This window comes from Dunckerocampus dactyliophorus, chromosome 2 (genome assembly GCF_027744805.1).
Source record: "Dunckerocampus dactyliophorus isolate RoL2022-P2 chromosome 2, RoL_Ddac_1.1, whole genome shotgun sequence".
Classification (NCBI taxonomy): domain Eukaryota; kingdom Metazoa; phylum Chordata; class Actinopteri; order Syngnathiformes; family Syngnathidae; genus Dunckerocampus; species Dunckerocampus dactyliophorus.
In genome coordinates, this window is record NC_072820.1 from 9406323 (window position 1) to 9429537 (window position 23215).

The 23215-nt window shown below is 38.5% G+C and overlaps 1 protein-coding gene across 1 annotated transcript in view; it reads right to left on the reverse strand.

Annotated features, from left to right (window-relative positions):
* The window catches only part of clstn2a (calsyntenin 2a), a 196024-nt gene that overhangs the window by 92645 nt on the left and 80164 nt on the right, over nucleotides 1-23215 (reverse strand). The window contains exon 2 of the mRNA XM_054755830.1: nucleotides 11364-11486. Coding sequence (XP_054611805.1) covers nucleotides 11364-11486 — 123 coding nt within the window. The remainder of the gene's footprint in view (nucleotides 1-11363; nucleotides 11487-23215) is intronic.

Below are 23215 nucleotides of genomic sequence, written 5' to 3' on the forward strand. Positions count from 1 at the left end.
TCGGACATTTGACCTGAAGCCATGAACACTACTCCTGCTCACTTAAAAAACACAAACCTTTTTTAATCTTCATTAACTTGAAATATTGAACGCGATTAACTGGTTAATTGTATAGTAAGTAATTCTGGTAAAAAAAAATTTGCATTTTAAAAAGGTCAAATTTTGATAAAACATTTACATGACCACTGATAGACACTTAAGTATTCATCCTTCATATATTTTATTTCAGCCGGATGTTGAGATCCTTCTGTTTGAATTGAGCTTGAGCTTCACTTTTGTCCGCTTGCACTCGCTATCTGCATATTAATTTGATATCAAATTGAAAGGGAAAGTTAAACAAACATGATAAAGCAGTATCCAAGGTACAAAATATATGCAACCCGCAATAAAGCACACATATACAGTACATTGACAGGTTTTCACAGTGCAGGGATTGGAATACCAATATACATTACATCTTCAAGATTAAACACTCTTAATGCACAACACATAATCATCAAACTTACTTACTTGTTGATATAACTCACACAGCGCAATACTCCACTTTGGGCCCACCACATCATTTTATGTGGCCCGCAAAAGCCTGGGAATAATGTGTGTCAATCATGCACTTCACCTTTTTCCTTCTAAATGTATTTATTCTTCATTTTGCCAGAAAAATTGTGCTGTGTGCAGTTCTTCTAGACTTAAATATTATCTGATCATGCAACAAGATATTCCAAGCATTTTTTTGTTATCAAAAATAAATACTCGAATGTCTGCTTGACTCCTTTAAAATCTCATTTTACTTCTCATTTCAAAGTGAGTTATCCATCAATTTGTAAAAATATAATACTCAATTGCATAGGCAATTGTGTAATAATATCATGAGGTTATATTCATATTTATATTTCATGTATATTGACAGTTACAAGTGGCCCGATGAGGGCAGCCACAACTGCGATGTGGCCCTCAATGAATACCAGTTTGACACCCCTGGTCTAAACTCTAGATCAGGGTCGTCCAAAGTGCGCACCCCAGCTGTTTTTTTTATGGATACCGCCACATTCTAAAAATATAATAAAACAGGAAAACTAAAAAAAACAGGAAAAAGAAGAAAAGGGCAGTCATTCTAAAAGAATAATGTCAAAATATTAGGAGAATTAAGTTAGAATATTAAAGAAAAAAATTGGTAATCTTTCAAAGAAACAATAAAGTTATAATATTATGATTAAAAATGCATAAAGCTTAAATATTGAAGAAAAAAAAGCCGTTATTTTTATTTTTTGAAAAAATTTTAATATAGTGGGAAATACAAAAAGAAAAAGGGATAAAATTTGGTTGTGAAAAATATCAAGTTATATTAGGAGAATGAAATCAAAGCATTTTGGGATAGTCATAATATTATGAGAAAAAAACATTCATAAGAATAGAATTAAACTATTACTTAAAAAATAATCATTTTAATTCTAAAATGAGCAAAAAAAAAAGTGTAATGTAGACAAAAAACACAAAGCTTCAGATGGAGGCTGTTTTTTCTTTCAATATATAGATAATATGGGTTGGTTTACAAAACATCTAATATCCAAGGTCAAAGAGGACACATTTGATGGCCACAATTTAGGGACGCTTGGAGATTTTTCGAATTGGGCAGCCTTCCCGCACCGAGATCATCAGCACCCCCACAAATGCCCCTGGAAGGACGCAGACCCCGAATTGTGACTTAAATATTGTTTACCAATGCTTGCGGGATATATGTAACAAGCAATCTAATTGGAAAGCAAACAGCCAATCAGAGAGTGCATTTATCCAGCTCTCTGATTGGTTGTCTTTTTGCCACATTTATAATGCTGTTCCAACTTGAGCGCACGCAGAGCAGAAATCAGAGCGAGTGTAGAACAAAAAAAAACTTCACCGAGCAGAATGCTCTGGTTGAGCGAGAGGGAGAGAGGGAGTGAGAGGGCGCATCAGTGTGCTAATGCACACAACATTAATTATCGCACATTAATATGGACAATTACAAACATGCAAATACATTTATTGAGCACAAAATACATTTATGTTCACTCAAACAATTAGTTTAGTTTCGGTGCTCAAAAACTTTGCTACCTCAAAATGATCATTTCCAGTGTATAAGGCACTACTTTTTTCTTAAACTTTGAACCCTCGTGACATCTCCTTTACTTCAGATCTACGACTAATTGTTTAAATACTGTGCCGCTCGAGGCTATAAGGGAACTCATGACGAGCTTGTCAACCCATCGGAAATCCCAATATAACAGCCTGACTCACGGTGTCATCTTACAAAGAGTGGTAAACTCATCACACAGCAACTTAACACTCAAAAGGTAGCTACGAAATATACAATACAAGTACCAATGCGAGTTTAGAAAAAAAGAAATAAATATTTTAACTTCTTCCCATAATGCATTTCGTCCCAGCAAAGCTGATTCATTCTGCTGCCTCTGTCCACTAGAGGGAACCAGTTGACAAGCTCGCCGTGAGCTTTTTCATAGCTCATGATTGGCTCCGGTCAAATAAAGAAATAAATAAGAATAGATGCCATTTTATGACATGGACATGGACATGTGGCTTATAGTCCGGTGCGGCTTATATGTGTACAAATCTGTTTTTCCTCTCTAAATTTAGTGGGTGTGGCTTAAACCCCTGTGTGTCTTATACGTTACGGTATGGCACAATTATAACACCATAGAAAGAAATAAAAATGGGAAAAAAATGTAATTTGAGCACCTAGCCCTTTAGTGTAAATGCAGCCACAGTGTTCCAGGAATCCTCAATCTATTTTTATGGTTTGCAGATAAAAGCCAGCCCTTAAAAGAGCATACAGACCGTGTGATGTTGTGCATCTCTCTCTATCTTTGCAGACCTCCCTCACCATTAGCTCACAAACTCAAGAGTGTTGGCCGCAGAGCTGCAACAGCTCTACAAAGGCAAAGAGCACATGCAGGGAAGGAACAAACGAGGCAGACAAAGACACATTTCCACCTCCCCTACCGAGCAGACGGACACCTGCCTGGTCACGTCAGTTCTCTAATTTGACCGTTAATGACCTTATGCCATACCTAAAACTGTTCATGGCTTTCATCTCCTTTCTACCTCTCTTTTGTACCATACCATGTGAGCTTGACAAAAAAGGTCTACGCTCACAGCACTGCGGCTGAACGCATCCAGCAGAGACATTGATGGAGAGTTACAGCTGCTGGGCTGCTTTCATAATGTGTCAGATGCCAGTGACATGTTACAAGGCCAATAGTGGCCTTAACACACGATAAAAGCAAATACCGAGGCCATGGTCATGGTAATGGAGTAGGAAGAAGAAAGCCTTATTTAATCCTACCACCTCTCCATTTCACATCAATAGATAATACATTTGTATTTAATACACCTCCAGTATTCAACATGTACCTTTTACCAATTCTGAAAAAAACATAAGAAACTGATAAGGCAATATAACAATGTGTCACAACAGGTTAAAGGGATAGTTCAGAAGAGCGTCTTCGTCACAGTCACAAACGGTGACAGTGCGCAGAGGGATACGGCGGGAGACAGATATAACGCCAAGCGTTTTGTGAGGTCTGATTTTTTTAGAGAAGGCATTTTTGTGATGACTCTGTATTACTCTTTTGAACGCATATTGCGTTGAGAAGCCAAACGCTTTACTTAATTGTCCCCAGCAACTACGTGGAACTACGTTCTGCATCACGGAAATCGGACCAGAACTGGACTTAGGAGACCAAGTGGGGGGTAAGTCTCTGTTATTAGACTACAATGCTGATGTGGATGTCATACAACTTCATGTCAAAAAATCAGAACTATCCCTTTAAGGTTTGTAAATCATTCATTCATTTTCTATGCCACTTAATTCTCATTAGTGTCGCGGGGGTATGCTGGAGCATCCCTATCCCAGCTGACGAGAGGCGGGATACAATATAGAGCCGGCAGTTAGCCTAACATGCATGTTTTGGAATCATTCATCCATCTTCTATGCCTAATGACTGGCTTTCTGACCCCTCCAGACTACTCCCAATACAGTTAAACTGCACATTTTTGTCATCTATTGCAATGCTTAGAAATGTATTTTTGTTCACCCTATCAATGTGTACGCCATCTATTACTATTTGCTCATAAGTGTCTTTCTGCTATTACCAAACAACATTATTTTAGTTTTACTTAGGTTCAGGCATAGTCTGTTTTTATCAAACCATCTTTTTAGTATAGTCATTTCAGTATGTGCTTTCTCCAGAAGAAAATGCAGCAGTATCATCTGCAAATAATCCCAACTTTAGGTCTTTCGTGGCTTTACAGATGTCATTTATATAAAGGGTGAACAGTTTTGGTCCCAGTATGGACCTGTGGGGTACGCCACACGGTATATTTAAGCAGGCAAATGAGTATTTTCCTAGCTTCTTTGCGAAGTAGCTTTTTTTACCCAGTTCAAAACTAACCCTCTGACTCCATACCTTTCTAGTTTGTTAATTAAGATATTGTGATTCATTGTATCAAATGCTTTTGTTAGATCCATAAATACTGCGGACTCTCCGCGGTAGCAGTATCGCGTTGTTAATTTCCTTCGTTATTTTGATTACTGCCATGGAAGTTGAAATGTTAGTTCTAATTCATTCTTTTTTTACCCATTTGGCTAACCTGTTGTTAAATAGCTTTTCAATAATTTTGGAAAATTGTGGCAATAAATTAGCTTGTAAATTGGAGTTTGTCTCCCGTTTTGAAGATTGGTACTACTTTTGCTATTTTCATTTTGGTTGGAACCTGTTGTACCTGTTTCAAATGATAAATTACTGATGTAGATCAATGGTTCTGCGATCTCATTAATGACCTTTTTTATCGTTTCCATTTCAATTCCATTACTATTAGTTGCTATTTTTGCTTTCCATTTGTTGACAATATGAATGATTTCCTCTTTTATCACACCAGTGAGGAACATGGAGCTGGGATTCCCGGGTATGATTTCATTCCCTTACTCTACTGACAAGGAATTTGGGATCCTTTCTTCCAGACTTTGTCCAATATTTACAAAGTAGTTATTGAACCTTTCAACAACCTTGTTCATATTATCATTTCTGGCATTTCCATCTATAAAATACTGAGGGCAATCTGTTTTTTGGAAGCATTCCTGATGATACTGTTTAGGATGCCCCAAGTTGCTCTAATGTTGTTTTTGTTCTTGTCTAATAATTGACTACAGTATTCTTTCTTACACACCATTAAAATGTTTGTTAACTTGCTTTTATACGCCATGGACCGCAAGGGCTAAAACGGCAGATAAAGACAAATTCTTTAATTTAAAACAAAATATGGACTCAAAACAAATGAAAGCAATAAATTATTGAAAAGGTTATGGACGTCTCATTATAAATGCTGTGTAGGTATAGAGCCACCACTTTCTTCCTCTTCTTCACTATCAGACACTTGCACATGCACAATGTGTTGTAATTTTAAGGCTAATATGTTTGCTGTTACCTCAATGTGCAATCAAATGCCTAATTTTAGAGTAACCCCTCATTTATCGCAAATAACTGGGTCTAGACCCGGCCATGATAAGTGAATTTCCATAAAGTAGGATTCCTTATTTATAAATGGAATATTTTGGTAGTTCCAGCATGAAAAAAAACTGTTTTCGACCTTCTAAATATGGTTTCAAACGTTTTTAGAGCCCTTTAGACACAAACTAACACCCCTATAGTCACCTTTACAGTCGTGCTGCCCAATATAGTAGACATAATAAGAGTAAATAAGTCATTTAAGACATAAATAAGACTTGTGTTTGTGTGTGTTGGTAGAAATGTGTTCCCTCGGGAAGCTGAGTGAGTTAAAATGAACTATCCATAACTTGCCACAATGGCATTGAAGATATTGTTGACATTCCCATCCCCTCTCTCTGGAAAACAAACAATACAGTGTTTTAATTTCTACTTTTGCTTTGGTACATGACAATAGCATCAGATTACATTGAGGTCTGGAGCCTACCTCTCTCACGCTCTTTTTTTTCCCCACCACTTCATCACAGGTGTACGACGGAGTTTTAGGGCCACGTTGAAAAAAAAGCATAAAGAGAATGGAGAATAAAGTCGTAAATTTACAAGAAAAAACTCGTAAATTTACAAGTAAAAATGTTGTAAATTTACAAGAACGAAGTCGTAAATTTACAAGAAAAAAATCGTAATTTTATGAGAATAAAGTCGTAATATTATGTGTTATCGTGTCATACCCGTCAGAGGGAAAGTAGAGCATAGCTCTTCCGGAAGGAAGGAAACTTTCCTCTTGCTTCAGGCAAGCTTTTATTTATAACGTACCCGCAAAACAGAGCAGTTGAGCATTTAGCATTTAGATTAGCATGTCTAGCCCTTCTCACTTCCGCCTTCCTTCCACGGCCCCCTCCACATGCCTAAGACCAAAGGTCACATAAGCCCCCCCTTTTCAGAGCTGTCACAGGCAATGCCTGTAACATAAAGTTTTTCTCGAAAGTGTATGACTTTATTCTGGTAAATTTACGACTTTATTCTCGTAATATTCCGATTTTTTTTCTCGTAAATTTATTCTCAAAATCTCAGATTATTTTAATACTCCGTCGTAACAGGCATTGCCTGAGACAGCTATGAAAAGGAGGGATTTATATGACCTTCGGCCTTGGACAAACGTAATATTAAGTAAATGTACAACTTTATTCTTGTAAATGTACGACTTTTCTCTGCTAAATGTACGACTTTTCTTGTAAATTTACGACTTTATCCTCGTTAATTTACAACTTTTTTCTCGTAATCTTATTTTTGGCCCTAATACTCCGTCGTACAGCTGGTCTGTGGGCTCAAAAATGTTAAAAACATAACATGAACATGAATACGTATTCTTTACTCTACTTTAACAACCAATGAAAACGTTTTTTTTTTTTTTTTTACATGATGCTCTTCGCTATTTATTTCCAACTGTATCGAGAAGTGTTCATCTGACCACACTCACTCAATCACTTTGTTTCGGGAAAAGAGACACTCATCGTTCGTTTTCCTAAATCAAGGGTAGCGGATCAGTGATTTTTTTACGCTGCACAAAAGTAGTGTGAATTATGTTGGTTCCAATGAGCTATCCATGCCATACTGGCCTGTCTTTTTTAGATTTTTTTTCTAGGGAAATAATATTGTCCTATATTTGGGTCAATACAGTATTTGAACTGCAACATTATATGCAATCTTACCTTTATTCTGCTATATTACAGTATTGTGAGCCATGATGCATTACTGCCACAATGTTCAGAAAGAGCACAGGGCGATGAGCTCATGGAAAGCCATCACATGAATTCTGAAATATTATGATTGGAAAACATGTTTCAGAACATTGAGCAATTTTCTTAGATGAAAAAAATCCCAAATGGGAACTGGCCTAGAAAATTGCATTCCATGCATTGGAATAACGATCCATGTTCCTTTTTGGAAATTACTTCTAAGGATGCTCACATTATTTCGTTGCCCGTATGTCTATTCCACATTTTCCTCTCCAGCTACTTTTAGTCCATTACCATGAGGTAATAGTGTACTACAGCGCATGATTCTGGTAGCATGACAAATGGGGAGAAAGTACGCCTGTTGACTGCGGTCCTGAGATAAAGAATAGGCAAATGAAACAGGCTTTTTCACAGCAACCTCCAGTCCACTGCAACCATCCCTCATGTTAATTTGATTGAGAGGGCTTGCTCTGTGCACAGGCCTCGACCCACACACCTTTGCATGAGGTGTGGGCACAGAGGATGAAGGATGCCTGCATGGCATGCAGTAATAATTTCTCTCCACACATATTCTCTAAGTTAGGGCCACTGTAGGTAGTTTAAATGAAATGTGATGGTGCAGGGGAGAAACAGACAAAGCATGAGTCAAAAAGGAATGAAAACAAAGGTTAAAAAAAGGAAAGGTTGCACTGATAAAAAGCGGAAGAATGAGAGGGGAGGTAAGTAGTGAACAATCCTTGTCTGTGTTTTTTCCCTGCAATTAATGTGGAGCCAGAAGGACAGGCCACACCTCTGCAGTAAAACAAAACCAGGATTGATGCGAGTGTCTGTAATGCTCAAGTGAGCACCACGCACAAGAGCTCGCTTGAAACAAGTTGTCGAGATGGGGAAGAAAGGAAAGGATGCAAGAATGTGCCATTTGGTAGGAGAGAATGGATAGAGGAGAAGGAGCAAGGAATGAGATAAAGAGGTGAAATACTGGGAATCCACAAGGAAAAAAGCCTGAGTGTTTGTGTAGCTGTGGACAATTGTAAACGGAGATAAATTGTGAAGGGGCTTCAGTTTGATGCCATTTTTCTTGAGTCTCCTTGGTAGCTGTTGTGAGGGTTTCATTCACGAGTCATTTAGAGAAAGAAATATAGCCAGTCAGTCACAACGGCACAGCTCTGCAGCTCTTCTCAAGATCTTTCACCGGAATTGGCCTTTACCATTCAGCAAACAACGTGTTAATCATAGGGGGAGGACAGAAAAAAATATCCAAACTAGTTTTCTTTTTGTCTATTTGCGGTTTAAAGCTCCAAAGTGGCTTTAAGTTAAACTATCTGGGCTGATGTTATGTATCAAAAGTATCATTTTATTGTGAGGTAATGCATGTAAGGACAGTTATGCAAGCGGGTTTGCACTCCCCAAGGTCAGCCATGTTCATAGAGCAGCTCAGACATAGAATTATAAAAGACTAAATAATGCCTGCCACATTACAACAAAAATATGAGAGATACACAAAGTCAAATATCCATTTTCCATGGTTGTCAGCATCGGGCTTAATAGAAACCATTTGGCCATAATGAGCTGTTAAGAGCTAACTGCCAAAAAGGGTCTTTGTTTGCCTTTGAGTCTCAGAATAATTTATCTAATTACAACAGTGATCTTCGTCTCGTTGCCGTCACTGTCAGCTTTGCTATATTCGCATGGCTGCCTCTTGTGAGACAACATAATCAACATCTGAAAGCATCATCTGCAGATGAGTTTCATAATTATGTTCTCCTGTCATTAATACATGTTATCACATTCTGTGGCATATTGGAGGTCTGCCATGCTGCAAAGCAACAAAACCTATATTGGTGTGCAGCAGCATGTTTTGCGTCAAACATCTGAAAAGAATAAACATTTTTTATTCAGTGTTTATTCAGAGATGAAAATGTACAGTATAGGTGCAGTGGAGCCCATCCATTTATCCATTTTCTTCCGTTTATCCGGGTCCGGGTCGTGGGGGCAGCAGTCTCAGTAGGGATGCCCAGACTTCCCGGCCTGCAGCCACCTCTTCTACCAAGTTCTACCAAGGTATTCCCGAGCCAGCTGGGAGACATAATCCCTCCAGCATGTCCTCGGTCTACCCCGGGGCCTCCTCTCAGCTGGCCATGCCTAAAACACCCCACAAGGAGGCATCCGGACGGGATGCTCGACGCACCTCAAATGGCTCGTCTCAATGTGAAGGAGCAGCAGCTCTACTCTGAGCTCCTACCGGATGACCGAGCTCCTCACCCTATCTTTTACGGTCCGGTACAGTGACCGCATTAACTGTAGGCGCTGCACCGGTCCGCCTGTCAATCTCACGTTCCAGTCTTCTCTCACTCATGAACAAGATCCTGAGATACTTGAACTCCTTCACCTGGAGCAAGACCTCACTGCCAAATCGAAGGGTGCAATCATCTCTTTTCCGCCTGAGGACCATAGCAAGTCTCATCCCAGAAGCTTCACGCTCCGCTGCGAACCGCCAAAGGTCACAGTTTTATGAGGCCATCAGGACCACATCATCCGCAAATAGCAGAGACGAGATCATAAGACCCCCTAATTGGACAACCTCATTGTCGCGACAACACCTACAAATTCCATCTACAAAAGTAATGAAGTGCAGTGGAGACAAGTTTGGGGAAAAAAACATAGAAGTGTACTGTAAACATTGCTTATGAAAAGAAATACATGAATTTCATCCATACTTGCTCCCTATTTGACCCATAGCACTTGTATTAGAAGCTCGAAGTCGGTCAAAAGTTTGTGCAGACTGAAGTTGACAACGCCTACATACAGTAGATGTATTGAGCAACTTTGACTTTTTATTTTATTGTCTAATGTATTGTATCTGCATTAAGTCATATTTATGCCTGAATGGTTAAGACTGCAGCCCGTGAGAGGTCCCAGGTTCAATTCCTGCAACAGAGACGAGGACAGGTGGAGCGAACGAGAAGAAGCCGAGGTGCCCCCGAGCTGAGAACGCAACTTCCAGAACTAACTCACTGTGATCCATTTAATTTAGCCATGTCAATAAATCATATAAAAGTGCCAATGTGACTAATGGAATTCAAGTTCCATGAGGAGAAAAATATTAAAGCATTGTGTATGCGTATGTGTGTGCGTGAGTAACTCATCTGTCAAAACGTTTCTAATTAAGTGGAACCTCTAAAGCAGGGTGTCCAAAGTGCGGCTTGGGGGCCATTCGCGGCCAGCGGCTGCTTTTTTTTTATTTGCCCCTGGCACATTCTAAAAATTAGAATTTAACAAGACAACAGCAAACATTGAAAAATCAGCAGTAATTTTACAAGAACAAAGTAAAAATATTCAGAGAAAAAAGTTGTAATCTAGCGAGAAAATGTTGTAATTTTATGAGAACAACATTGTAATATTATGAGGAAAAATAATTAATTTTAGTCGCATAAAGTTGCAATATTTAAAAAAAAGGCACTCTTTTTTTTTTTTAAGGTGTAATAGCATTCGAAACAAAACAAAATAAAGTTGTAATTTTAGGAAAATGAGGTTGGGGAAAAAGTGATAATTTTATGGCAATAAGGTCAACATATTATGAGAATAAAGAGAAAATTTACAAAGAATGTGGAAATATTTTGAAAATGAAAACAGCAAAAATGGGAGACAAAGAGCAAAGGCCAAAGTTCATACTAATAATAGACTTTTCACCTGTATCACAAAGCTGAGATGCAATTTTTTCTTGAAATATACTGTATATAACTTATATCAAAGTGGCCCTTGCATCCTTTCATATTTTTTACTATGTGGCCCTCAAAAAGTCAATTCATTCTAAAGTCAAATGGCCATAGTTTTAGAAATAAAAAAAAAATTGTAGTTTTGGGTGTTATGGGAAGAATATACACAGGAAGTGACGTGTAGTAAGCGGAACTCCAGCGTCACCATACTGTACAAGTGAGTCGTCATTCGTTATCACATTTAATGGTAAAAGAAAATAATGTTAAAACAGCTAATAAAGTTGAACCATGGAATATAATTGTTCTATTTCCAATGTTTTCATTGGGAATCACTGGAGTGTGATGGACCTCAGAGGTTCCACTTGATGCATAAATAATTTTGTATATATTGTATATATTTGCATGTTTCCTACCTGCAAATGGAACCGGGGCATCCTTATCGAGAGCGACAAGCGGAGGGTCCAGCAGCACGGTGTCCATGTTCTCTGTGATCACGCCATGGTAAGAGGCTTCTATCCACGGTTTGTGCTTGTTGACTGTGGAAAAGGGGGTGGAGGAAGAAGACAGGATGATATTAATCTCTTCTTTTCCTGTTTAACGTTTTAGTCGAATGCACATTTCAATTTAAAGCAAGGAGTGCAAGGATTGTTTTTGTAATTCACATGTTTCTTTCCACTGCACATCGTGTCATCTGTAGGGAAGGGAAACATTGACCCTTCTGTGACAGTTCCTCCTTTGTGATTGAGCTCAGTTTTGGTTTTGTTTTTTTGTAATGTCGTCAGAAATGGAGGAGCTGGTAAAAACATTAGTGATTTGTGTTGTGTTACTTTATTTAGAGCTGCACTTTAAATGCTGTACTTTAAATGCTCAGAGACAGTAACAGAGCACACAATATTTTATTCAGAATAAAACAAAATGAGAAAGAACAGCATTACTTTTCCACTAATGAAAGGCTCACTATCTCCTGCACTAATGAACTTGCAGTACTTTCCAGTGCAGAAACATCAAATTGTGTATGTCCTTGTTTACTAAACATAAAAGTAAAAACAGGAGGCTTCAAAAATTGCAAAGGAGGAAGCATTAGATATGCATTTTCAAGGTTTCCCTGATTGGGGGTTATAGTGATGTATAATTCCTGCATACTAACCAGGTTTACGGTAGTGAGTATGCAGGCGACACCCAATCAAACCTAAATCATAACCTCCATTCTACAACAGACACCATGTCTCATATAGTCCTCCATTTGCACACATAATGTCGCTCCCTAAATAGACACCCCCGTCAAATAGGTGCCCGGCAGTTGAGTAAAGACATACCCCCTGGCTACTATTTAAGGAAATAGCGTACATAGCACACAAGGTCACAGAGTATAATGTTAACACTACCTTCACTTCATGTTTTCTGACAGAGTTGGACTTTTAATGGCTCACACATTCAAAGTTCAATCAAATATGATTGACACAAGAGACTAACCCAACAAATACTCTCATCTGATCTTTCTAAATCCAACTTCTCCCTTCTGGTGCAGAGTAGAAAGGAAGCACCATGCCACAAATGAGATTAACCAGACCAGATGAGCTGGAGATTACCACAGATCACATCACATATAATTACTGACAGTGCGGATTAAACTTCCTCCCACTTTCCCTCAACCCAATCTAATATGTGGATAGAGGCCCACACGTGTAAGAAAAAAAAAACCCTGTTAATCTCCAGTGTTCCAGTATCAGTACATGACCTTTCAATCCACTGAACAATAACACATCTCAATGTCTCAATGCAGCGAGCAGATGTCACAGCAAGCTGTGCATAGTTCATATAAATTCATAATGATGTGTTTCAAACAATTCATAATTTAAATGAGCAGATGTAGCAACTGAAAAAGAAAAACACGGCAGCTTTTTATTGAATGGATGTTTTAACATCTTACATAACACGTAATAAAACACCATGTATCTGCACTTTTATTATTATTTAATGATATGTTACTGATCAGATTTTATTTGTGAAGAACTTCTATTACAGTTTTCTAGCTCTAGTCGGAGAACAATGAGGGGAGGTGTTTTCCACTTCATTACTGGAGATACAATGTGATGGCTGTGAGTAGTTTTGGGGGAAATAATCGATTCTTAAATGCATTGCAATGCAGACATTGTCGATTATTAATCAATTCATAAATGTCAATAATCGATGCTGACGGAACAAAAAAAAAAAAAAAACGTAGTTGAAGGTAAAAATGAGCTGGACAAGAGCCAGACAATATGCAAGCTTAAAATATTTTGGGTACACGACATATATGAGAAACCATATAGCATGTTTCCACCCAAACCAGGAGGAAAAACAGCCAGCTGAAGTTGCTGCCACCGAGCAGGTGACAACTAATTTTCCACCCAACTCAGAAGAGAAAAAACTGAATGTCAGTCAAGCTAAAAGACACCACACAAGTCTAAAAATCTTGACTAACTGGTCTGACACTAGTCTCTTTAATTGTAGCAGAACATTTGAATCACACTTTAAACCGTGTTATTATGAGCAATGATGGGTTCCATTCAAAGACATCCCGTAATTTAAGGTAAATTTACTTGTTTTCAGTGTATTTTACAGCATACGTAAATGTAGCAAACTGTACATCCGAATGAAGAGTTACGAAGTGAGTGATAAGAATATCCACTTCATGTGTTTCTTTATCTTACTGTTACAGTACAATCTTACAGTATTTACGCACACACACACACACACACACACACAACAATATGCATTATAAAGGCTTTTTTGTGATGTTTGGAGTGTCCCTGAATGCATCTTGCATTCTTGTAATGAAAATGAGGACGTATCGTTCCCAGGATTACAGACGTGTGAGCTGGACATACATACAGTATATGGTGTTGGAATTGTACTGCTGTTGATGTGTTCAGGTCAGAATGACGTAATAAAAGAGCGTCAGACTCTGTGTGACTGTGTGGGGACGCTCTGGAGAACTGTCTGCCGTCGTAACAGAGAGGCCCGCTTGCTCTGGTGTGCATGCGTTAATTACACACATAAAAAAATAACTTAATTAGTGAAATAAATTAGTTAGTGCCGTTAACGCGTTATTTTTGACAGCCCTCGTTAAAACCCATATTTCGATCTATGCTGTAACTACTTTCTGTCCAAACTTTTACCTTTTCCAACTGAATGCAGTCTAATACAAGTACAACAAGGTCTTCACTTGTGTATTAAGAGCTCATACGTCATAGCTTTGAAATGGCTTTTATAACACTCAGCACTGTAAAGCTGTAAGTGATGTATACAAGGTATCTGTCCTTCACATCCAAACAAGGGTGTGAAAGTGACAGCAAGCAACGCCGCGGAACATCTGCAGTCGTTACAGCATCACGGAGCACATTATGGAGGTCTAATTCACTTAGCGGGACAATCTTAAAGAGTGTCTCCACCAGGGCTCTGTAAAATGTAATATGGCAGAAGAAATAACTGGAATCCATAAACAAGATGCTGGCCTGTCTTGTCCTGTAAATAACATTACTGTCATTCTTGTCTATTTTGGTACTCGAGTGTAAGTCAGTGTCATCCCCGAGGCGCACAAAAATTTATTAGTCTGCTAATCTTATCTTTCATTTCTAAGAGACACTTTGTTACTGCTTTATCTGTGCGCTGACAAATCCCAGGGATGTCAAATTTATTTGAAATTTTCCCTTCATTTGGTTTCTACGATGTCAGTGCAGTGCAGCAACAGTGATTTAAACTATTATGATACTCAAAGCTAAAGCCAAGGTTGAACTGTTCCAACAAACATACCATTTTGGATTTGGGGGTGGGGGAATTGTTTCTATTATGACTCAGTAGGCAGTAAGAGACAACCTTTTGTGGTGTGCCATATTTTGAAAGTTAAACTACTGCATGACCAAATAGTTTAGTGTGATTTCTGTAAGTAACCAGCACTATTTGTAGTTACTTTACATGAAGTTACATTCTAGTATTTCCTCAATGTAGCCCACAGATAGGACTTGACAGTGAATGTACAGTATGTCGACATCCCGGTCTCGAAAGTAAAAATGAGATCAGAAACATACTAGCCTGAATATAAGACAGCCTCTCTTTTCAAGAACAGTTTTTGGAAAATTATGTTTAAGACAAAATCAAACCCATGCATGCCAATTAGCATCATAACATCATCCTCCTCTACTGTTTGCTAACTTGCCTAGCCTTTGAGACGCTACATCTCTTTTCCCCTTTTCAGAATTTTTTCTAAGGGAAAAAAATAACGTCTTTTATTCGGCTCAATACAGTATGTCCATTTTGTGACGTTGCTTTGTGATAAAATGTCTCTTGTCCTTACTATCCTCTCTTAGTTAAAAAGGGTGTGTGCCAAGGGCCAATAAATATGAGCCATGTACTGCAAATGGCCCGTAGGCCGCACTTTGGACATCCCCGGTTTGTGTACTTGGCCAGGAAGGCAAAGTGTTACTAAACGATGGAGGAGGGTCTTCATGCTCTGGTGAACTCATCGTGCACTGACATTAATGAGCAGGTATTAACTTGGCTGGACACACAAATGTTCATGACCTCACAATTTACAAAGGTGAGACAAATTAGGAATTATACAACCGCCGCCCAAAGATATACACTTTAACTTTAATGGCTGACCTAGTGCGCCTTTAGACCTGTGTGCCGCCGGGATAAAAGTAGCTTATATATACTGGATCAGCAAAATGGGGGTGTGAAATCCAAGGAGCAGAAGGTAGAGTATTGCTGGAGTCAGCAGGTATAGGTAAATTAGAGAGAGAGGACAGGGATAGTTGGAGCTTTTTAAAATAGATAACGATAACGCCCATGAAAGAGTTTCAGATATAATGAAAACAGTAATCCCTTGTTTATTGCGGTTAATTGGTTCCAGACATGACAAGTGAATTTCCGCAAAGTAGGATTCCTTATTTATAAATAGAATATTTTTGTAGTTGTAGTTTTTGTAGTCGTCTAAACATTCAATAACACCCTTTACACTGGCATAACTCAACATAGTAGATCGAGTAAGAGAAAATAAAACATAATATATAATATAATAATATACACACGTTAGCATTGGGAGAGTTCCTTGTTATTAACATTACAGTAACATTACTGACAGACCAGTGTAGAATTACCACAACGTCTTTGAATGCGTCTTCTGAATGCCTTAGATTCGTATTTTAGTTCATTTAGCCATTTTTATGCTTGAAAATAATTTTGGCAAAAAAATACAAGATTTGTTTAAATAAGCATATTTTTTGACTAATAATGGGCCGTATTCAAGCACAAAACAGCAATAATTTATTAATTTTTGAAAACCATGATAGAGTGAAGCTGCAAAATTCAAAGCACAATGTGGCGAGGGATTACTGTCCAAAAAGACACATCAGTTTGTTGTCGAATATGTTTCTCATGGTTTAACGTCTTTTTAAACTACTAATAAGGTTAAAGGGGCAGTGTCCTACATTTCCAACTTTTCCTTATGTACCGTCATCCCTCGCTACATCATGGTTCGAACATCGCTCCCTCACTCTAAGGTGTTTTTTTTTTTAAATGTATGAATTAATAAATGGCCACTTCTTCGTGGTTGACTGCGGCCCATTATTAGTCAAAAATATGCATACAGTATTGAAGCAAATTGTACGTATTTTTTACCCAAATTGAGAATTTTCAAGCATAAAAATGGCTAAACAAATTAAAACACCAATACAGTATAAGCTATTAAGACCATTATTCAACTTGTGAGTGTAGTATTCTACATTGTTGGTTTAAATGATCTCGCAACAGGCAAAATAATAATAATACTAATATTATAATAATAGTAATCAGAATATTAACAAGGGTTACTGTTGCGGCCAAGAGTTTAGCCATAGCATACATGTAGGTCTTAGGGATGTAACAATTCGTTTTAATAACAATTCGAATCATATCGATTTGTGGTTGCCGATATGATTCAAGAACGATATTGGTTCATTTAGAACGATACGATCCGAAACGATTCAGTAATTTTAAATCGATCCAGTAACTTTTCAATTCAACCAGTGTGACTGTGAAATAAATACCTGCATACTGGACAGTGCAGGTAAAGTTTCCTAAATTCCCGTTGTTTTTTGTAAGGGAATCAGGTATAAATTATGAATAATGCTGACATACTTAAGAATAAATTGTCAATGAGTACAAAAAATGTGTTAAAAATGCAATACAAAATCAAGATGAACAGAGGCTGGTATAGCTTGACATGATGAATTGCTTACTTTCAATAGTCCAATCCAAACCTGCACCCTAAGGTGAGGGACATTACGCAAATTCCTCAGCAAATTATTGTGATATGGTCTCTTCAATTAGGTGTTGAAACTTTCTCACCTGTATGGGCCAATGGCTTTTGTGTGCTGATAATCCACCTGATCAGAGCAGCCACTTAAAAGAAAGGTGCAGCAACTAGCAAGTAATGTGGCCTCCCTGTACCTTTTGCCGCTGAGAGGGTTGGAATGGGTCCTCCATCTTGATGACGCACTTAGCAGAGACACTGATCAAGATACCGTGATGTGGTGGGTTTATGATAATACGTTTTTATAATGATGAGACCAAACCGGGAAAGCAAACAGATATTTTGCGTGTGAATTGATGGCAGATGACGTGCAGTAGTATCAGGAAAAGTGGTAAAACAAAAGAATACATAAGAAACGCGAGTGTAAATGTGTGACAAAACGAATAAACGATCAACAAAAATTACCAGCCTTTCCTCTTTTCTCTTTCCTCGCCGCTACAAGCAAGTGTGCGCCATTTATTGCTTTTGCGTAAGCGTATGTTTTGACCTGGACATGCCACGCTGGATGATGACGTCTCTAAGCGTCACTGCTACAAGACCGTAAACTACCAGGCGTACAAAACATCCTTACTTTGCATATTGTCTACATAGATGTCACTTAAAAAGTGATTTCAAATAAAGACAGATGAGTTAAATATGAATACAGAATGAAGTGAATTAACAGACCAAAAGAAGAAGACGTGAATCAACTGGATTTCACAGGTCCACTACAACTCCTATGACCACCACATACCCGGAAGACAATGGGCCTCATTCACGAAAATCTTCTTAAAAGTCTTCTTAAGAAGTGTACTTAAGAAGGCGCGGGTTGGAAACTGCGCCGCATTCATGACACGTTCTTAAGTAGGGATAATCGTTCGCACCGGTGTTCTTAGGTTGATGAATGCCAACTGCGATGCCCGTGCATGTGAGCCCTAATTTGCATAGGTCACCGCCTATTATTTCCCATACAAGGTAAAAAATGTGCCGTGCGCAACGGGCAGCTGGAGGCGGAGATGGCAACGCGCAAGGGCAAGACTGAGGAGCAGCTGGACAACAAATGAAAGAAAAACTTAAATTCTACTGAAATAGAGGTGCTTTTACAAGGAGTGAGCGAACACAAGACCACCTTATTTTCACGTGTATCAACCGCTCATCAGGCCATCCAAAAAGAGTCGGCATGTTTCACCATTGCAGGAAACATAAATGCCGTTTCCACGGAGAAACGCACCACTGCAGAGGTTAAAAAGAAGTGCTTTGACTTAAAATAGACTAAAAAAAAAAAGATTGGACTGCACCGGAGGGATCTGGAGGAAACGGGAGGCGGGCCATCAATCAGAAACCAAACCATTTCGGAAACTCTAGAAAATATTTACACAGTCATGATGGAAAAATAAAGTCAAAATACATAGTTTGTGTGTGACAATTTATTTTTTCTGTGGTTACATTTGATTAGACGCTGCCTAATTAATACAGCAGCCCCGTGCTCTGGTTCTGGGGGTGAATGTCGTTATCTGGGGGTGCACGTGCGCAATAGACACACCACGTTTCATTGCGATGTTATTCTGATGATCCTGCACACCTGCAAGAACAGAGAGGGAAGCCTGAAGCCTGAAGCCTGAAGCGGGACATCAAATATTCGTCGCTTTCAGCAAATAAATCTAATGATCCCTTTACATTCTCTCTCTGCGCAGCGCACGTCCAGCCAGCTACTTTTTTTTTTGGATGAATTGGGATTTGAATATATATTTATCAATGGAGTATATTTTAGTTGTTTTGATGATAAATAATTGTTGGGATATTTTATTTGCACTACATTTTTTGGGATCAGGTTGCAAAATCCATCATGAGGGCGATTGCGCATTGAAAGTGCAAGCTTTGCTTGTGCGTAAGAGTCCTCCTGAGCGTTCGTAGAATTTGTTCTTAGATCTAAGAACTGTGAGTTAAGAACACGTTTCATGAATGCCAAAAATCTTCGTAAGAAAGCTTTAAGAACAGATTTGTGCGTAAGAACGTTTCGTGAATGAGGCCCAATGACGTCACAGACAGAGACTGAATGTCTTTATCGAGTCTTTATCATTAAAAGTGCTAAAAAAAAACAAAAAACACATCAATATAAAGCCTGCCATGGTTAAATTCAATGCTTCATTTCCTAGTATCGATTCAGTCGAATTGTTAACTTTGTAAACGATGTTAGACTGATATATGCCGTCCAGAATGAAAAACTTGCTAAACACAGATCAATGCAGTTGAATCATAGGAATATAAATCGATGCATCGATGTAGTGAATGAATCGTTACACCCCTAATAGGTCTCCATTGATGTAGCTCAGATTCCCATAACTGAAGTTATTTGACAGCAAAATTGAGACTGAATCAACAGCGCCTTTCTAGATGCTTCCAAGTGGTGCACTCTATTTTAAGTTGTATTTCTGCTTCTTCTCTACTAAAGCATCTTAAATGCATTTACAGGAATAAGTGATAAGGAAATCGACCACAACAGCTAGATTAGGCATTAAGAGGCGAGAGGGGAGGGGTGTGCTTCATTGCATTAGTCCTCAGAGCATCAACAACGACTTTTAAAGTCCCACTGCTGAGGTGTAAGATGCCTTTAGAATGAGCAGTATAATTAGACGTATTGACTGCTGCATGTAGTCCTTGGTTGAAGCCTTCCACTAGCTCTATTTTAGAACATTAATTATTCCCGCATGCTCTCTGATCCAGTGGTTCCCTAGCATGTGCTCTTAGGATTTGTAGGGTATGATTTTTTTTAATTAATTAATGAAAAGGAACAATAAACACTGATTACAAGCCCAAGGCCACCCAGCTAGGAAAACCATTATTCTACAGAGAATTAAATGCATTTTGAGGGCTGTTATTATGTATCTTGATGAGCATGGGAACAAACTAGTTATGGTGGATGTGCCGAGTCAGCGGTACTGTACTGTAAGCAGACTAGAGGCTGAGGGGGGTTGAGCAGCTACAGAAAATGTCAACAATGTGTAGGATGAAAACAACAACCAAAAGAAAGAATAGGAAAATCAAAGTGTGTTGTGTAATGAGGTTTTGGGGGTTTTTTGCAACTGCAGCATTTTTTTTATTTGTCCTTGTCTGTTTATGAAAGAAAACTATTGTGTGTTTTTTGTGTTTTGTGTGCACTCTGCTTGCACCATACAGTATATATTGCAGTCCTGATCATTACCTCTGCTACAATAAACAGTCACATTTAAAATGCATATAACAACAGTCAGGGTCACACGGTGGCCTAGTGGTTAGCATGTTCGAATCTCCATTGGGCATCGCTGTGTGGAGTTTGCATGTTCTCCCCCTGCGTGTGTGGGTTTTCCTCCAAAAACATGCATGGCGACTCTCAATTGTCCATAGTGTGAATGATTGTTTGTCTATATTGACTGAAGTCAGCTGGGATAGTCTCCAGCATACCCTAATGAGGATCAGCGGCATAGAAAATGGATGGATGGATAATAGCGGTTAGCATGTTGGCCACACAGTCTCCCACATTCCAAAAACATGCATGTTAGCTTAACTGGCGACACTAAATTGTCCACAGAGTGAATGGTTGTTTGTCTATATCTCGCCCGAAGTGAGCCGGGATAGGCTCCAGCATACCCCTGCGACCCTAGCGTGCCTTAGAAAATGGATGTATGGATAATAAGTGTCACCGTGACAACAGATGCTTCTCAGATAGTATTTATTGAAACCCACGCAAAACCTTGAGTCTAATAATGTCAGTTGTTTGCTCTACAGGCGCTAGACATTTATCTTACCATAAGGAAGACGTACTGTATATAAAAGGAGGATATGGAAGAAGTGAAGTGATAGAGGAGTGGAGGGAAATCACAACAAGGAGGGAACAGAGAAAGGGATGGGAAGGAAAAGCAGGAAACAGGTGATATCTCCATTAACAGAGAACAGCATGTGGTAGAAGGAGCCACGGTGAGGAGACATGGATGCTCTGTGTCTGACTGACTGCATTGAATTAGAAACAGTTCCACTCCAGAGACTTGTAATGATCAGGCAACATGAACAGGCTCCTTAATTGTTCTTGCTTCCATGTCTTTACGGAGAAAAGAGGATCATTTGTGGTTAAGGTTAGCTATAGTTTACATATTATCCAATACCTCTGCCAAATCAGTACTTTTGAAACACTGCAGGTGCTTCAACGGTGTCGAAACCTTAAAAACCTTACTTAAAAAAAGGAAAACATACATATTTATTTCTGGATGAATTTCTGCTGTTCTATATTTTTTTATATGCCCGCTTGTTGTGTTGAAGGCTTTTGCTGGAACACTCGAGGAGATGGAGTTAGCTCAAATATCCAAAAGACATCATTCGCTGCGTCAGACGCTTCGGTATTTGGGCAAACATCGGAGGACAATTGTTATGATACTGCCGCGCAGATGGAAGTAAAAAGTCAAAAACCCATAAGACGTTGGACCATGGAAAAGCATGCCAAGGGGGAAGTAAGTCAATCCATATTTTTTCTCCTAATATTCTCCATTTTTACCTGGTTCCTGTCCGGAAAGTGTTCTCGACGTGAATTGCTAGCTAAACATGGATTGTTGTCACTCGTCTTCTAGCCTGTCTTGCAGCCAATCTGTCAGTTTCACAAGTAAATGAATATTTTTTACAAGATCTATTCTAGGAATCTTAGAATAATAGTACGGGGTTTTATGCCAGGGCTACATAAGCAACATTTGCTGCTCACTGGTGTTGTATTTTGCAGTGCACATAGAGCTGTCAGTATCACTTACTGACGTACTTGTGGCCAATTTTTGTGTGTGTCTTATATCATAATCATCACAACACAATATCAGTGTTGTGATGACATCATGATATTATTGTGTTATTGTTGTGAAAATGTGACTTTCTTGGCTTTGCTGTGAGTTTATGGCAGCGTTTGTTTGAGTCTGGTTCCCGGATCGTGTTATCGTCGTAATTTCACAGTCAAGATGGCGGCGGTTCGGAAAACTCATTAGGGGCAGCGTGTCAAAATCACTAGTTAATTTCACTCGTATTTTAGAGTTCTTTATTTATTTATGACAAAAATGTCATTAAGTGAGTACTTTCATTTTGTTATTGTTTTTTTCTAACTGTTTTTGGTGTCATAAGCACTTTAAATAAACAACTTCAAACTTGGCGAAAACTACCAAACAGTCTACTTACTCCTTTCAATTTGAAATATTTGATTATTCATTACAAAAACAAAAAAAAGGATTATTTTCCATATAAGAAATAGTAGGGGGATGGTGCTTCTGTGGTGATTCAAGACTTGCATTAGTTTGTCAGTAAGTCATGTAAAACTTCAATCAAAAATTGACCATGCAAAATACTTTTTTTTTTTAACCAGAATTACTTACTTACTATGAAATTAATTCACCAATTAATCATGTTCAATATTTCAAGTAATGAAGATTAAAAAAGGTTTACGTTATTGAAGTGTGCAGGAGCAGGGGGTACATGGTTTCAAGTCAGGTGTCTGAAGGGGTACACGACTGTGAAAAGTTTGGGAAGCACTGGATTAGAAGATTAGCAAAACAACGGATTAGATTGCATTGGTATTTTTTCATGTAGTGCCAGATAATCCCGTAGGTCACCTTCGTGGCCAAAAATGCCTCATTGACTTTCATTAAAGCCACATTTTTAATAGTCACACTGCCACTACAGTATAAAACCATGCACTCTTTTACTGTATTTCACCAGATTCAGACATGTACCTATTGTAGGCCAATGCGTGAGATTATTTTGCCAGTCATATCATAAAATGCTGTATTTGGAATTTACATTTATCAAGGCAATAATGAGTCCAAACGTTTTTTTCATATATATATTTGATTAAAGTAAAGTGGCACAGATCTAATGATTCAAACCTAATTTCAACTGTCTTTGTTTTTGCTCTTCTGGTTTCAAAGTTGATGCAATTAGAGTTGAAGC